Here is a 16,361-nt window from a genome sequence, read left to right as displayed (position 1 = left end):
TGTTATTTTCGTATTTATTATCTAAACTTTTTAAAAATATTATTTTTTAATTTTTAATTTTTATTCATAAAAAATAAAATCAAAAGATCATAAAAATAACTTTTATTCTTACTTTTCCGGCAAGATTAGAATCAATGTATTTTCTAATTTAATTCTTCTATTTCTAGCAAGAATCAAATTAGATTAAATTTTGATTTTAATTTTATTGATTCCAAATTATATATTCTATTATTAGTAGACCTAATTTTCATGTATAAATAGGAACAACTAACCCTATTTTTTTAGGCCTTCACGTACAAAACTCTCCACCTCTTTCTAAATTCACAGCAAAAACTTTTTCTTATTCACCTTGCTCCAATAGTTCTTCACCTCTCTACATGTTTTTTTTAATGAACCAATAGCCTCCTCTAATCTAATTCAATAATTTTCTATACATAACAATCTCCTCTTTAACTTTCTCCACCAACAAGTTTCAACAACAAACACAATACATCTCGCATCAGTCATCACCCTCGCTTAAACAGCACCGGATTCGACATTTTTTGATAACATGCGATTAGTCTGTTTTTGCAGGGAATTTCAGATGAAGGTTCAAAAGAAGAAGAACAAATTGAAAGTCTAATACTCTCTCCGAACGATACCACCGCACAGACTACACCTCTGCCCCTACGCTCACCATCAGTCCACGCTTACCGACATCAAATCGCAACTCAGCAGCATCCAACCACGCCACAGAGCGACAACGGCGAACAACTTCATCGCAACCGCAGCGCCGACTCAGCTTCAGACGCACTTTCAACTCCCTTTCGTCACCGGCATCAACATCACATCCTCAAGGTACAGAGACGCTGCCGCCAGCAACCATCACTCACCTCCGCCGCGAGACAATCGGAACCGACTCAAAAGACAGCAAGCCGACGGTGCCAAACCTCCATCGTCATCGTCGATCACCACCAATCATCACTCTCCGATTGCAACAGTCCGTTCAACGCGAGTAAACGCAGCATCAACTTCAAATCGGACTCCGCTTCATCAACGAGACAGTTCCTCTCCGACTCGGGATTTAGATCGAAACTGGGAATGTCCTCCGCGTGAAGCCCACCTCGCCATTACCTCGAGTTTCCGACGCTTTCTAACATCCTCCGCTCCGTCGTTGAACCGCACAACCACCATTTCTGGCCAGGTATGCACCTTTCTCGCTTTTGATTATTGTTTGAGAGAAGCTTTGGGGATCGAAAACAATCGGGATGCATATGGTTTTTTTGTTGTTGTTGTTTTGTTGGTACTGAAAGAAGGGTATCAAGAGAGGAAGAGAGATATCATTTAACCCTCTGAATGAATTCTAATTTATGTGTGTTTTGTTTTTTTTTTTAATTAAAAATGGATGCCACATGTTTTATTCGCACTGGTTTATTTGTTGGTTTGAAAAAGTCAAAATGAGTTTAATATATGCGGTAATTATTTAACATTTGGCTCATTCTTTGAACCAGTAGAGAAAATACATATACATATACTATTAATGTTATTTTCTAATCATAATGTTATTTTCTAATCATATGTTGTATGTAAAATCATAACAATTTCTAACCTCCCATTTTATTCATTTTGTTTGCTTAGAATTTAATCTCTTTATTAATTTTGTTAATTCTCTTAATTGTTCATTTTACGTTTGTTCATTTTTAATTTCTAATTAGGTAATATAGAAAAATACAAAATAAATGTGTAATTAAACTTTCTTTGTCGTATTAAAATAAAAAACAAGTTTATGTAGAATTTATTTATTTTTATTTTCTCTCATATATTAAAAGAATACAAAAAAAAAGTGTTTCACTTAAGTTTGTTAGAAGCTAATTTGAATTCTTAGATTTTTCCGTCAATTTTAATTAACTTTTTTACTAACACCTTCTTGTTTTTGCGAGGTACTACCATCGTGAGCATTTGATTGTTTTGTAGAATTCATAGCTTGTGCATGCTTCAGAGTTCCTCCGACTGCAAACCATATCAGATCAAATCAAAAGCTAAGTCCTATTTCGTATTTATTTTAAATAATCATTCTATTTTGTTTTTATCAAATCAGGGTTAAATTTAATTGCCATTGAACTAGCCATGCACTCACTGCTTCCTATTATTTCTTCTGTCAATTCTCAGATGATCAGAGTCAATGCTTCATACTCGCTCGAGGCAAACCTTTGCCCAGATGATCAGAGTCAATGCTTCATACTCGAGGCAAACCTTTGCCCATCAACCTTCCAATCGAAACTAAGTATTTTTACCATTCTTTCGTATTTTTACTTTTGTTGGTTAGGATTAACCCTGTTTATGGCTGAACAGATAATGCCCTCACAAATGCCCGTTTCCTATTTTTCCCACCTTTTCAGGGTTTGTCAATCGCCAAAGCTACGCGTATCGGTAACCCTAAACCCTATCCTCAATTATTACTTGTGTTAAACCTTTTGCTTTTAATTATATCCCGCTGGTTTCAATTCACCTCTCCTCCGCTGGTTACAATTTCCCTTCCCCATTATTAGTGTTAATATCTATTGCGTGGTTAGTAATCCTAGGGAGTGCAAGTCTTGAATTGAATTAGGATAACTAATTATAAGATAATATAATGAATTAATCACGTGATTGTTGCACACACGCACACTTTTGGGGGTAACCCCTCTGTTGCCTTGTTGCCTGTTGCCTTGTATTTTTTGCAGAATAGCCAGTCCCTCGAATACGAGGATACCTCAGCCATGCTGCCTCGATATGTAAAGGTCATACGACCCTAAATGATGCTGCCTTCGATACACAATTATGACCTCGACCCTCGGATGTTGCCTACGGAAAATGGCTGAGGTATCTTCTGGTTGCCTAACGGAAAAATGGCTTATTCTGATCCTTGCCTTAGACTACCTGCCCTTCTATGGCATGGGACAGTCTTATGGCAAAGGATGCTTCGATGACCCTTCAACCTCCAAACGAAAGGCTTCCTGCCCTCTTATGGCAAGGATAGACCCTTTCATTCTGAAAGGCTAAAAAGAGACCTATCATCTGAGTTTAAGGTAATTGCCCCTAATTGCCTTGCAATGCTCAAACCTTTTTATTATATTCTTTCTCATAATTTTTCAAAAGGGCAACGCTTATTCACAAGCTAAAGTCCCTATCTCTTTCATCTACATTTTCTAAACAAACGAGCAAGCAAAGCAATTAAGAGCCCATGGAAAACCATGGATGCAAAGGGTGCCTTACACCTTCCCTTTGCATAAATTACCCCCCGAACTTAGATTTTCTTTAAAGGTTTTTTTCTGTTTCTTTTTGCCTTTCCGAATATTGTTTGGATAAAATAAAAGTCGGTGGCGACTCTTGCTTACCGCGACATTCCGATTAATAAAAAGTCAGTTCACCGTATTACACACTTAAACTGTATAATATTAATTGTTGTGGTTAGTAATATAGGGAGTCCAACCATGAATTGAATTAGCATCACTAATTACAAGATAAATATCTGAATTAACCACGTGATTGTTGCACCCACGCACACTTTTTGGGTAACCTCTCTGCTGCTTGTTGCCTTGTTGCCTTGTGTGTTTTCTGCAGAATAGCCATGTCCCTCGAATACGAGGATACCTCAGCCATGTTTCCTCAATAAATACAAAGGTCATAAGACCCTAATGATGCTGCCTTTGATACACGAATATGACCTCGACCCTCGAAAGTTGCCTATGAAAAGGCTGAGGTATCCTCTGGCTGCCTACGAAAGGCTATTCTGGTTCTTTCCTAAGACTACATGCCTCTCTATGGCATGGGACAGTCTTATGGCGAACGAACTCTCGATGACCCTTCAACCTCCAAATGAAAGGCTTCCTGCCCTCTTATGGCATGGATAGACCCTTTCACCCTGAAAGGCTAAAAGAACTGTTTTCTACATTACTAAGGTAATTGCCCCTAATTGCCTTGCTCTGGCTAAAAACTTTTTTTCATATTCTTTCTCATAACCTTCAAAATGGCTACGCCCATATTCACTTCTTCTACATTTCTGAACGAAAAAGAGCAAAGCAATTAAGAGCCCATGGAAAACCATGGATGCAAAAGGTGCCTTACACCTTCCTTTTGCATAATTACCCCCCGAACTCAGTTTTTTATTTAAAAGGTTTTTCATGTTCATTTAGCCTTTCTGATTTAATTTGGATAAAATAAAAGTCGGTGGCGACTCATGCTTTACCGCAACATTTCGATAAAGTCAGTTCACCGTATTACAGAACTGGCGACTCTGCTGGGGAGAATTTTCTTATAAAAGAGGGGTTACCTTAAAAGTTTAGGAATCACTTAAATGTTTTCTATTATTTGCTTTGCTTGTTTTATTTTTTAGGGCTGTTTTGGGAATCAATTGAAGGACGAATCGTACACCCGGATTCAAGTACATCTAAGATAGGAAGTGGCATAGTCATGGCGACCTCCTTCATGTATGTGGAGGATTGGTCAATATGAGAGTTCACGCTTAAGTTAGGCCTCTATGGGTGTTCGCATGCCTCTTTTACATGAGAGAGGTTCGTGTGGATATCAATAGGTGAGTCGGAGCTTAAGGACCTTTAGTAACCTTTAACCCATCCTGACTTTTAGGAACGTAGTGGGGGGACTACTCTTGATGTATGTTGAGAGCATAGTCGCTACCCGATACTACAGCTCAGATAGGTTCTTTCTCAAAGTATCATTGCATGGTATGTATGTATGTATCATGTTCGAGGGTGCTTTAGGAGGACTGACAATTCTGGGTAACTCGGTAGAACCCGTTGCTGATATCATCCTTATCCTTAGAAATACCTTTGGGGAAGGGTATCTCACATGATCTAAACTCCACGCAAGCCAAGCCTAAGGAAATTGTGTGACTTGTTTGTGTTTGCCACTAACCTTTGTTTCCCTGCAGGCTTTGTTAAAAGACTTGTTTGCCCTTACTATCTCACGCTATGCATAATGAACTGCATTCGCATAACATCGTGACATCATAACATATCATATTAACTAACCCTTTCAAGGATCTTAGGGATTTAGGGTGCATGATTTTAGGTACTCTTATCAAGGACTGAATTCCTATCTAGGGGCAAGAGGATTTATTTTTCTCTGGCCACGTACCTTCCAATTCAGAAACTCAGTGCCTATCAAGGGGCAAGAGAATTTATTTTTCTCTAGCCATGAACCTTCAAATTCAGAAGCATCCTGAATCGGAGGCGATGACCCACTCAATATGGTGAGCTGGATTCTCAAAGAGGGACGTTCAAAGACAAAGTTCAGATTTCTTCAGACAAAGACGCGACCAAATCATTTTCTAATGTTGCTAATTAAATGCCTAAAGATCCTTGAAAATATTGCATTTGCATTCATAACATCGCATAACAGGTTTCTTACAATAGGTCTCTCATCCTTCCTTGCTGTTTATTTCAGCATCATGAATCTCGAACAATCAGTTAAGGATCTCCAAGCTCAAAACACTGAGTTCCAAGCCTTGATTCTGAATTTGTCCAAGGGGCAAGAAGAACTGAAAGCCATGCTGACTAAAAAGAAGAAGAAGAAGGGTAAGAAGACTCAGGTGAAAAAGCTTAGACCGATCTTGCAACTCAGGGATGCCGAAACCTCTGAAGACAGTGACGAAGATGAGCAAGATGATGATGCTAGTATCAAAACTGAGGCAAAAAGCAACCATGATTCTGCCAAACCCTTTGAAGAAGAAGAGGACTATCACCATGAGGATGAACATCCTGATGACAAATACAAGTTGTTAGAGGAACGTATGAAAGCCATGGAAATTCAGAAGGTACCTGGACTGGATTTTGAAGATCTAGGACTCATCTCTGGAGTTGTTATACCTCCGAAATTCAAGATTCCAATCTTTGCAAAATACGATGGAGTCTCTTGTCCTAAGCTGCACTTGAGGTCTTATGTAAGGAAGATTCAACCCCATACTGTCGATAAGAAGCTATGGATCCACTTTTTCCAAGAGAGCTTATCTGGAACTCAACTCGAATGGTACTATCAACTGGAAAGTACCAACATCCATACCTGGGAAGATTTGGTTGTTTCCTTCTACCAGCAATACCAATACAATGCTGACCTCGCACCAACTCGCATGCAACTACAAAGCATGTCTATGGGACCCGAGGAAAGTTTCAAGGAGTATGCTCAAAAATGGAGAGATCTAGCTGGAAGAGTCAAACCCTCCTTAACGGACAGAGAATTGGTCGATATGTTTATGAGTACACTGAATGGTCCGTTCTATAGTCACTTGCTGGGTAGTTCCTCGTCTGGGTTTACTGATCTTATCTTGACTGGGGAACGTGTCGAGAATGGCATCCGAAGTGGTAAGATTCAAGCTGATACATCCTCAGGTGTTACAAAGAAGCATTTCAATGGGAAGTCAGATTCCAATGAGGTGTATGGTCAGAAAAGGAGTAACCATGACCAATCTGTTGGGGCAGTTCTGATCTCCACACCGGCACCTCAAAAAAGTCGCCAAAACAAGCAAGACATGCCTAGGCGTCAGTTCACAAAGATCAATATGTCATTGGTTCAAGCATTACAACACCTATTGAAGTCAGAATTGATCACTTTAAATGATCCCCCTAAGAATCCTAGTACTTCTTCTCGTAGCTATAATCCCAATGTGAGGTGTGCATATCATTCGGATAGTCCTGGTCATGATACGAATAGCTGCTGGACATTGAGGAACAAAATCCAAGATATGATCGATGCTGGGGAAATTGAATTTGATCCTCCTGAGACTTCTAATGTAACTGCTAATGATGTGGATGGCTAGAAGGATGCACTTTCAGATCATTAGTTTTACTTTTCATTCGCTGATTTCTATTTTGTTTGTTTAAACATTTGACTTATGATAGACATTATCTGTTTTAATAATCATCATTAGTGCATTGCATATGTTTGTCTTGAATAATTTATTTCACAATCACTCATTTTAAATTATGTCTGTTTTATGATACTTAACTCCTGTTAAAGCTGTATACCTTTAAAGGGAGGATGACGAAAATGATACCGCAACCTCCTACAGTATGCTTTTGAACAGACCATGTTGACGATGTACAGGCATTGTTTCAATTCCTAAACAGTGGAGATATAAGGATGTTAATCCCTCGCCAACCCCTTTGAGCCTAAGAAGTAGAAGTTTCTTTCTTGTACTAATTAAAACCCTTGATCATAACCTGGGGCAGGGTAATTCTCAGTTAATTTGGCTGTGCAGTCTATTTTAAGAGAATCATTCAGTACACCTTTCAACAAAGGTTTCAATCACAAGCATTCATCCGCACACATCAAAGAAGTGTTGGAGATGTCAATCAAAAGCCAATGATGGTTCATCAATCATTAAGCAAGGCAGTCAATATCTTTCAAAAAAGAAAAAAAATGAAAAAACATATATACAAAGAAAAGCCTGCTAAGTCGAAAATCAAAAAGAAGACTTAGGCAAAAATCAAGGCATCCCGCAGACTATAAGCTCAAAATAGACAGTTTAGGCAAAAGTTAGGGATATCAAAAAGATGAAAAAAGAGAAGTCAATAAATTCCCGAACAACACAATGTTGCGACTACCAAAAGGAAGAAGTGACCGCCATCTCAAAAAGTTCTCTTTGCTTGTGAACCATCGTCATTATCAAAGGTGCAAATCCAAAATTCTCTTGGAACCTGAATGCATAATTTGAATTAACTGAGCTTAGGAATGAAGATCATCACGAAGAGGGGTGGGTACAATCAAATTTTGAGCCATTATCCTTTGTTTCTTAAACCGTGAACCAAGCCACGTTACAACCCTTGAAAGTCCTAATTGAAGCATGGTTAGTTCGAGAGCATACTATCACCAAAAAGGTATCCTGACTCCTTAAGGTTTACCAAAAATGCTGAGTTGATATTTTCTTTTTACAAACATCACGTTGTTACGAATATCATGTTTTTACAAATATCGCGCTTTTACATCTCCTGTTTTAAATATTTTCAAAAACTCAAGACAGACGTATGCATTGCATCTCATGAATTCATTATTAAACACATTCTGCTACATAATTTCAAAAGTTAGCATCAGAATGAATTTGCACAGACTCAAAGTTATCCCGACCAACACGGATTACTCCAAGAAGCAAGGTCTCCTACGGGTACAAGGGGCATGGCACGTTTTGCCCAATCTATCTGGGGCAATCCAGTCAAGATTCGAAGAATCTCTCAAAATGCCAAAAAAAAAGGGCATACATCCCAAGTGGATTTCAAACTATTTCCCAATCAATCTGGGGCAATCCAGTCAAGATTCGAAGAATCTCTCAAAAAGCCAAACAGTCAGGGGCATCATCCTAAGTTAACGATTACTATGGGCATGTCGCCCGTAGTGCACATCTCATAAAGTCCTCGCGAGGCAAATCTTTCCAAAGTCCCTACTAGCAGGGGCAAATCTACGCAAGTCCAGTTTGACATCTTGATCAATACTCAGTGGTGTGTCCTAATCAATATAAATCACTGGGGGCAATATTCAAAGCATTCATGCCTTTCCACAAAGCCGGTTACACATGATCATATCCCCCACAGAGTAATCATTAAGAAGATACCTTCAAATGTTCTTGTCCAACAAAAGACATAGCTCCTCAATAGAGTTCAAATCTTCGACACCGTCGGTTCCCCGACCTTCTTCTCTTCTCCAAACATGGTTTATTAATATCTGTTATCCCCAGTCATAGTGCATCAAATTACTGGTCATCCCTAAGCAAAATTGTAAATCCCCAACTGTGTACCTTCAAGACAAGATCAAACAGCAAAATCACAAGGATATAAAGATTTATTTTCTCAATCAAGACAACATAAATCATATTCACATATCATATGTCATAAACATATTCATACATCACGTACATTGCCTCATAATGAATTCATACATAACACGAAAGTTTCTCATTTATTTTGAGAGACTCGTCGCATAATACATGCATCATGACATTACATAAAAACTAACTCTACCTTTTTCAGGATACAGTAACAAGCAGATGAACAATATCTAAGATCTAATTCAGCTACTACGAACGGTACTGACACGATCAACCTTCAAGGATCTAATTCTATCATCACGAACGGTGTAGACACGATCAAAGAATCACGGCAACTGAGTCACGATAATAGAATCACGACAACAGAGTCACGACAATGGAGTCACGACAATTGAGTCACATATCTAATCCCGGTATTCAGTTCAGAAACAATCATGACGATGAAGTCACGGCAATCGAGTCACGACAATACGACAATCGAGTCATGACAATAGAGTCATTACAATTAATTCACTTCACACTCCCAACATCCAGATGGAATCTATGGCATCTTCAAGCCCGTCTCCGGTAAAAGTCCCTGCTTCAGCCAGGGCAAATTCCTGGGTATTCTAGTGTTCAATCCTATTTTCCCTTCAGATTCTGATAGACACACAAGCCAATCTACATCCTCAGGTATAAGAAGATTGAACAGGGGCAGCTGTCATACCCCAAAATTTGCCCTAAAATAGTAAATGTAATTTTATTTCAGATAAATGCACCGGCCCAGTGGATGGCAAGGTAAGGGTAAGAAATGTAGGTATGAGAGAATTTGAGTTCGAATCCCACAACCTTCATTATTTTTGACATTTTTCTCTTATTATTACTTTGTCATTTTTTTTATATTTTACTAACTAGTTTTTATTAAATTTTGTATTCTTATTATACTTTTTCATATTAAATTTCTATAGTTTATATTGTTTTAATGTTAAAAATTAATTTTGCTATTATTTCATATTAGGTAGTTTTTTATGGTTTTTTTATTATTATCATCCTTATCATATTATAAAAAAAACAAAATTGTTAAGAAGTAGAATTTTTGTTAATTGTATTTTAGTAGATTTTTATAGGTACTATTATATTGTTATTGACAAAATCAAATATCACATAATAAAAAAGGGGGTCATAAAAATCTGATTTTGGAAAGAAAAAATCGTTTAAGCTTGATTGAGAACCAAAGGAGAAAGATTCAATATTCTTGCTAAAATCAAATATCAAAATCTTGATTTGCAAAGATTGTATTCCATGATTCTAACCTAATTCAAAGCAATATAAAAGCACAAAGTTGATCAGACTAAAGGGACTTTTTTCTGGACAAGGATTGCAGGCAAGAGAAATCGTGAAGTCTCAGCAAAAAATTAAGAGAACAATCTCAATTCGGTTTCAAGCCTGGGAGAGAATTCAGGGGCATTTGAAGACCTGAAAACGATCCTTGAAGGTTTAAGAAGCTGTTCCAATCGTCCGCAAAGCCTGGAATATCACGAAACTCCATTGCTATCACACGGTTTGCTCATGATTTTTTTTAATCCGATTTCGTAAATCCATGAACTATAAATGCAATTCGTTTGTATATTTGTGTTCATCCTTGTGTCCGCAACATATCTGGATATGTTAATTTAAGTATTGTTGCAGAATCAAGAAACCACCATTGCTAGGGTTCGTGTGTTCCAAAAAGGGGGTTCTGAGTTAGAGTCGATTTTAGACCCAATTAATAGGTTCTTTGGGCTCGTGAGATATTTTTGAATTGATCTGGAGTATTGGTGTGCTTCGGTTCATGTTTATTTGCAGGATTTAGGGACGAAGAGCTAAGGCCACGCGTGAAAACCGTGGCCAAAAGCGTTGCTTATTCTTCGTGGTATCAGCGAAGAAGAAGACTCCCTGGTGCGGTTTCAGAATTTGAATAATTCATGTTTGTTTATTTTTTTTAAGTTTTGCATTATTTACAGCAGATAAATCATGGCCGAGTGGTAAAGGGGAAGCATATGTTTATCTAGATGCGTGATGTTGGGGGTTCGAGTCCCGCTCCAAACATTGTTTTGGTTGTTTTCTTTGAAACTCTCCAATTGCAGTTCCAACGCGTCTCACGCGCAGGTGTCTACCATGCACTTCTCAGTCCTAGCCATCAGATCACAACACCTTCTAATCCAACGCGTCTGAAGAGATAAGGAGATGAGGAGCATGCAGTGGATCTCCAGGCTTACCACACTGAATCAACAGGTGAGTTTTTAATTCCTTTTTTATTTTAATTACATAATACTTTCATTCTATTTTGATATTTTCTTTTTTTTTCATGTATAATTATTATTATTTATAGTTTTATTTTGTCTTAATAAATTATTTATTATAACAAATTGTGATTATTTATTTTATCGAAAGTTCGAGTTTTTTACGTTTTTATTCGTAATTGTTTTATCATCATTATTTAAAATTCAATATTGTTTTCAAATAATTTTTTTTATCAATTAAAAATTAGGATTACATCCAATAATTATTTAATTGATACATTGATTCGAACTCTCGACTTTTCTCTGTTAACTTGGGTATTATTTCAATTAGTTTATCATTTTACTAACCATGGTTAACTTGTGCCCTAAATCAGGGTTTATGAGAATTTGCCCTACACTAAAAATATTTCTCTTCTTTTTTAGGGATGACTTTTCAAATGCCGTCCGATTACGCGCCGAATTCAGAGCTAAGTTCTAAATCACTCCTACACTCACTGTATTTTATTTTTTCTGTCAATTCTCAGATGATCAGAGTCAATGCTCGAGGCTACTCTCGACTGCCAACCATATCAGATCAAATCAAAAAGCTAAGTCCTTTTTATATTTTTTATTTTCTTTTGCTTTTTTTATTAAATTAGGGTTAACGTTATCTGTCAACGAGTTGATAATACACTCACCCCCTTTGTATTTTTTTCCTTTTGTCAATTTTTCAGGGTTTGCCAACCGCCAAAGCTCGAATAGTCGGTAACCCTAGAACTCTGACCTCTTTTACTTTTATGTCTAATTATTACTTATGCCAAACCCGCTGGTTTCTTATTCCCCTCCCCCATTATTATGTATCTGCTCCTGGCTTGTATTGGTTGGCCTTTTAAAGGCACTTAAACTGTATAATATTAATTGTTGTGGTTAGTAATATAGGGAGTGCAACCATGAATTGAATTAGCATCACTAATTACAAGATAAATATCTGAATTAACCACGTGATTGTTGCACCCACGCACACTTTTTGGGTAACCTCTCTGCTGCCTGTTGCCTTATTGCCTTGTGTGTTTTCTGCAGAATAGCCATGTCCCTCGAATACGAGGATACCTCAGCCATGTTGCCTCGATAAATACAAAGGTCATAAGACCCTAATGATGCTGCCTTCGATACACGAATATGACCTCGACCCTCGAAAGTTGCCTACGAAAAGGCTGAGGTATCCTCTAGCTGCCTACGAAAGGTTATTCTGGTTCTTCCCTAAGACTACCTGCCTCTCTATGGCATGGGACAGTCTTATGGAGAACGAACTCTCGATGACCTTTCAACCTCCAAATGAAAGGCTTCCTGCCCTCTTATGGCATGGATAGACCCTTTCACCCTGAAAGGCTAAAAGAACTGTTTTCTACATTACTAAGGTAATTGCCCCTAATTGCCTTGCTCTGGCTAAAAACGTTTTTTCATATTCTTTCTCATAAACCTTCAAAATGGCTACGCTCATTTACGAGCTAAAGTCCATATTCACTTCTTCTACATTTCTGAACGAAAAAGAGCAAAGCAATTAAGAGCCCATGGAAAACCATGGATGCAAAGGGTGCTTTACACCTTCCTTTTGCATAATTACCCCCCGAACTCAGTTTTTTATTTAAAAGGTTTTTCCTGTTCTTTTAGCCTTTCTGATTTAATTTGGATAAAATAAAAGTCGGTGGCGACTCATACTTTACCGCAACATTTCGATAAAGTCAGTTCACCGTATTACACCAATCGACGTATGCTAACGAAGATGTCCTTTGTACAAAACACGCGTTCTTAGAAGTAGGATCCCTACATGCTAGGGAATGCGTAGATGTAAGCACGGGGTGACCGTTCGAGATGGTCACTAAGTCTCATGGCCATCGAGAGGCCTATTGACGTGTGTAAACGAGGATGTCCTTCGCGGGAAGGACACGTAGTTGGAAAAATACAAGGATATAAAATAAAATCCCTACAGGCTAGGGAATGCATAGATGGTGATGTCCTTCGTGGTGTCGCTCTGATACATAACACTCGGGAGGATGATTTTTGATGTTTATGATGTTGTTGTTTATTGTTTTATCTTAGCTGAATAAGATGTTATTGATTCAAAGATTGAGAACTATGATTTCGCCATGTTCTAATAAAAGGAGTTACCCTATTTTGAAAAGTATTATATGCTGAGTATTTCTTTAATTGATCAGAGAAAATGCCATGTATCCGCTAAATGTGATTAAGTGATTTATTGCGAAATGAATATGTGATGCCTCATTTGTTTGTCGAGAAATTTTGAAACTCTGTGTAGCAACCTGCCCTAAAAATTAAAGACTTTTAGAGTCGCCACCTATTCTGAAGGGCGAATAGGAAACCCTACGCAGTTAAGAGATCGGGGTAAGTTATTATAATCAGGTCGAGGGAAGGTGTTAGGCACCGTCAACCCTTTCCTGAGGTTTGTATCTAAGATGAAGGTTTATGGCAAAATTATAGAAGTTAATAGCTAAGGAAATGAGAAGGATGAACGACAAGATTTGAACATGATTAAAATTTTGAGGAAGGGGACTCGCCTTGGTTATCCAAGTGCCTACGTACCTCCTTAGAGAGGATCAGAGTCTACGTAGTTCGGGGAAGGGTTGTACGCCCTTAGGATTAGAATCTGATTTGATGTGCTTTGAAGGCTTTTTGAATGGCCTATCGTAGTTTTGAATGAGGATGAAAATCCGTAGTTTGATTTGAAGTGTTTTGAATGTTTTAGATTTGGGAAGTGTTTTAGGAGTGGGCGTACAACCCTGATTTTAATTTGTTACCGTTAGTTGCGATAATCAATAGGTTTGATTACCATGGCTAACAGATTGGAGGGAGGATTGCTAACCACTATAATCGATAGATTCGATTATCACGAATAGCAAATGTGTGTATTTTAATTATCGTTACTCCTCATAATCGATAGATTCGATTACAAATAATAACGAATTTTGATAAAGGGAAAATGCTAACCATCGTAACCAATAGCTTTGGTTAAAACCATTTAGCAGAATAAATTGTTATTTTAATTTATATTTGATTTGAATAATTGTATTATTAACCATTGCGACCAATAGATTTAGTCGGAACGAATAATAAATTGAATCCTAATTTGGCCAAGTGGCCAATGGGATTGGGCAAACCTTAACGCATTATAAACCTTGCTAGGGTTGTTGTGATTTTTATAATTAAAGTTAAATTACAATTAATTAAATCGAATTAATCGGGAAAATAGTTCTAACTAATTATAGCCCTAACCTTAATTTAATTATATTCTAATCCTAACTAAAATGAGTTAATTAAATCAAACATAAATAATTTACATTTAATCTACATAATTAAATAATAAAAATAATAAAATGTCTATGAAAACCTGGCTGTGATTGCATGTGGCATCTCCTTGAGAGTGTATGGTGAACCTGCCTGTTCCTGGGCGTTAGATCTGAATCATAGGAGATCTGATGGTGATGGATGAAGGTGTACCATGCTCATATCACTTTGAGGATGGCCAGAAAATTGAACTCGAAGGTGTAAGTTTTTGTGAGAATATTTGAGAGGTAAGGGTTCCTTTCTTGAGGCAGTTTTTCTTCCCCCTTCTCCTTATGAATATTTTAGAATATATATGCTTCCCTTTAGGGTTTCTTTTTGGACTTGGTCTCTTGTTTTAAATCCCTTAAAATCTTAGAGAAAGTATCACACCAAAGTTGCTATTTTTGAAGTATCTCCTCATGCCCTAGCCTTGCACGTTTTTGTGGACCCTCATGGTGTTAATTGGGCTGCAAATATGATCCAATACCAAAGCCATAGATTTTATCCATCTATTTTATATTTTTATTTAATTTATTTGCATTTTAATTTTTGACTGAAATTCAAATAAATATAAATAAAAATGATGAAAATATGGGGATGGATTTAGAGGTCTTTATTTGGATCATGAATATGTTTGAAGTGAAAATCTTAGGCCCATTAGTTCAAAAACCAAGTTTTGGGCAATTAGGGTTTCGTGCATATCTTGAAAATTGCCTAACTTCAACCATGTGTATCTCTCTCAATTTTAATCATATGAATACATTCCAGAACTCTTTAGAAAGATAAAAGAGTCCTCTAAATGACCTTTTTGGTTTCATCTCAATTGAAGCTTCCATGCTCAAGTTATGAGCTTTGACCCAAAAGGTGTTTTTTGTTGACTTTTTGGAAGACCTATAATGTATCGTACCCTATCTCTCAAATTAAGCATTTTTGGACTTGGCTTGTGAGAGACAAAGTTGTAGATAATCAAATTTACTTCAAAATAGGCTTTGGTTGGGAAATTTTTGATACTCCATGTGGAAGTTATGGCCAGTCAAAGTTGAGTTGACTTTCTCCTTTAAAAAACCCTAATTTGAACCTTGTCTTTGTTCATTTCTGGGTTTTTATTAGTGGATCATGATCAACCTTTGATCAAATGATGGATATAACCTCACATACTTTATGTTGACAAAAAAATCTTGAGGTTTGACTGTATTTTGACTATAGTTGACTTTTAGGTCAACATAGTCGATTATTGATCATCTGAGCATTTGAATAAACCCTTGGGATTGAAGTTTGATAATTGACATGGAGATACTTTGAGACATATGAGATACCTTGAAATCCATTTGAGACCTTAAAGATTCAAATCCCTTTGATAAGATGCAAACCCTAGTTCAAGAGACCCTCGACTAGGAGATTGTTGCTTGACTAAACCCTTGAACCTTGAATCATTGTAGATGAAACGAAGAGGGCAAATTTTGGGGTACGACACTCTGATTCTTGAATAATTGTCGGGTAGAAATGGGGTGTTACAGACACAATCTAAGTGGCGTCACGACCCCGTCAGTCACCCACACGCAGATGTGTTAACCGCTAGTGCAAATACGCCATCATGACTACACGAGCCCACCAGATGAAAGCCTAGTGATATTTCCTATGTGGCATCAATAGAGGTGAGTTTATCCGAAGTGATGTAGCCTACATGGCATCACAACCTTACCATATCAAGCACGTTGATGCTTCAGATAAATCACACCAGTGGGAAACGCCCTTTCGGACCCACACCAGCCAAGGAAGACTTGTTAATAGGCCCATTAATCACAGAGCCAGGGGCGACTCGTTAATCATAAAGTCAGGGTTAAACATGATTTACACCTAGTAGTTAGGCCTGCTTCGATTCCAGCATATGTCAATCATAGCAAGCACACAACATCAAGCCACACATGCAAACAATCGCGAACGTTCAACAGGAACTGGCGAATAATCACATTATGATCACAACA

General features: G+C 37.5%; 1 protein-coding gene across 3 annotated transcripts; it reads left to right on the top strand.

The window, feature by feature from the left end:
• The first annotated feature begins 298 nt into the window (after positions 1-298).
• LOC131620379 (uncharacterized) lies at positions 299-9,613 on the top strand. Of its 3 annotated transcripts, none has more exons than XM_058891439.1 (2): positions 299-1,183; positions 1,954-9,613. In XM_058891439.1, exon 2 carries the CDS (start codon positions 5,228-5,230, stop codon positions 6,791-6,793), a length of 1,566 nt encoding a protein of 521 aa, XP_058747422.1. In that variant the 5' UTR covers positions 299-1,183; positions 1,954-5,227; the 3' UTR covers positions 6,794-9,613. The 3 variants fall into 3 exon arrangements, with proteins under 3 accessions (XP_058747422.1, XP_058747421.1, XP_058747420.1); XM_058891438.1 differs by having other exon boundaries at positions 1,920-9,613; XM_058891437.1 differs by having other exon boundaries at positions 299-2,263; positions 2,379-9,613.
• Positions 9,614-16,361: the final 6,748 nt, after the last annotated feature.

The sequence above is a fragment of the Vicia villosa genome, linkage group LG7 (genome assembly GCF_029867415.1).
Source record: "Vicia villosa cultivar HV-30 ecotype Madison, WI linkage group LG7, Vvil1.0, whole genome shotgun sequence".
Taxonomy (NCBI): Eukaryota; Viridiplantae; Streptophyta; class Magnoliopsida; order Fabales; family Fabaceae; genus Vicia; species Vicia villosa.
The sequence above is the reverse complement of the archived record's forward strand: the minus strand, read 5'-3'. Positions and strand labels throughout refer to the sequence as shown.

Bases quoted from the DNA above. Each gene is read 5' to 3' on its own strand.
- LOC131620379 (XM_058891439.1), top strand. From the start codon at position 5,228: ATGGTGAGCTGGATTCTCAAAGAGGGACGTTCAAAGACAAAGTTCAGA.